The 1,272-nt window shown below is 53.7% G+C and overlaps 1 protein-coding gene across 1 annotated transcript in view; it reads right to left on the reverse strand.

Moving 5' to 3' along the window:
* Positions 1 to 1,272, reverse strand: part of RILP (Rab interacting lysosomal protein) — a 4,705-nt gene that overhangs the window by 1,577 nt on the left and 1,856 nt on the right. The window contains exons 4-5 of the mRNA XM_006768130.2: positions 1,249 to 1,268; positions 754 to 876 (exon numbers count right to left, since the gene is read on the reverse strand). Coding sequence (XP_006768193.2) covers positions 754 to 876; positions 1,249 to 1,268 — 143 coding nt within the window. The remainder of the gene's footprint in view (positions 1 to 753; positions 877 to 1,248; positions 1,269 to 1,272) is intronic.

Genomic DNA, 1,272 nt, shown 5'->3' on the forward strand with positions numbered 1-1,272 from the left:
ATAGTAGGCTCAGGCCAGAGTAGCAGACTCTGCAGGGAAGGCTGGGTCAGCAAGCTAAACAGGGTGACCAGAATACGTCAGCAGACTTAGGAGGTGGGTAGGCAGGCTCAGGGGTGACCAAGACCAGACTAGATCAGATCAGCAGGCCCAGGGGGTGACCAAGACAGAATGGCAGGCTCAGCAGGGCAGGCCAGTTAGTAGGCTCAAGGAGTGACCAGGCCAGAATGGCAGGCTCAGCAGGGCAGGCTGGACAGCAGGCTCAGGGGGTGACCAGGCCAGGTGAGCAGGTTCAAGAGTGACTAGACTAGCCTGGCCGGATGTGGCTCAGTAGTTGAGTGTCGATCTATGAACCAGGAGGTCACGGTCAGGGAACATGCCTGTGTTACGGGCTCATTCCCTAGTGAGAGACATGCAGGAGGCAGCCGATCGATGATTCTTTCTCATCATTGACGTTTCTATCTCTCTCTCCCTCTCCCTCTCTGAAATCAATAAAAATATATTACAAAAAAAAAAAAAGAGTGACTAGAGTGTTAGGTTCAAGGGGTGATGAGGCTGGGATGATAGGTTCAGTCTGAGACAAAAAGACTCAAAAGATGATCACGCTGGGTCAGCAAGCTCAATAGGGTGAGCAGAATAGGTCAGCAGACTTCGGAGGTGACTAGACTGGGTTAGAGCATGACCAGGCTGGGTCATCAGGCTCAACAGAACGAGGGAGGGAGGGGTAGCTCAATGAGAATGAAGGCAAGGACTTACCTGCTCTCTGCTTCCTCTGGGGTCCCTAACATCTTCGCCTTGATCTTCTTCCGCTGCTTCCTGACAGCCACCTTCATGGCTTCCAGGAGAAGCCCAGGTACCCTGTGGTCTGTGAGCAGCTCCCTACAGAGGAGGCGAAAGGGCAGGGGAAAGTGATGGGGATACCAAAAGTAAGTCTCACACCAAAGTACCCTTTTTTGAAACGCTTTGCCTAATACCCCTCAAACTTTAGCTTAGGTGTCACACCTCCTAGGAATACTTCTCTGACTGCTGCTGTGGCTGCTGTGTGCCTCTGCACTCCCCTTCCCTCATTTGGTTGGAGTTCCAGGAAGGCAGGGGCTGTGTGATTCATGTCCTCCCAGTGCCCAGCACAGTGCCTGGCATATATCACTGTTTATATACCAATGAGCCAAAGCATGAGGCAGGTGACCCCAGCCCCAGGAACAGGTGTGACCGGAGGCCCTCCGCTGCCCAGCTCCTGCCCAGTGCCCTCACCGCTGGAAGTAGGCCAACTCCTCC

The sequence above is a fragment of the Myotis davidii genome, unplaced genomic scaffold, assembly GCF_000327345.1.
Source record: "Myotis davidii unplaced genomic scaffold, ASM32734v1 scaffold363, whole genome shotgun sequence".
NCBI lineage: Eukaryota > Metazoa > Chordata > Mammalia > Chiroptera > Vespertilionidae > Myotis > Myotis davidii.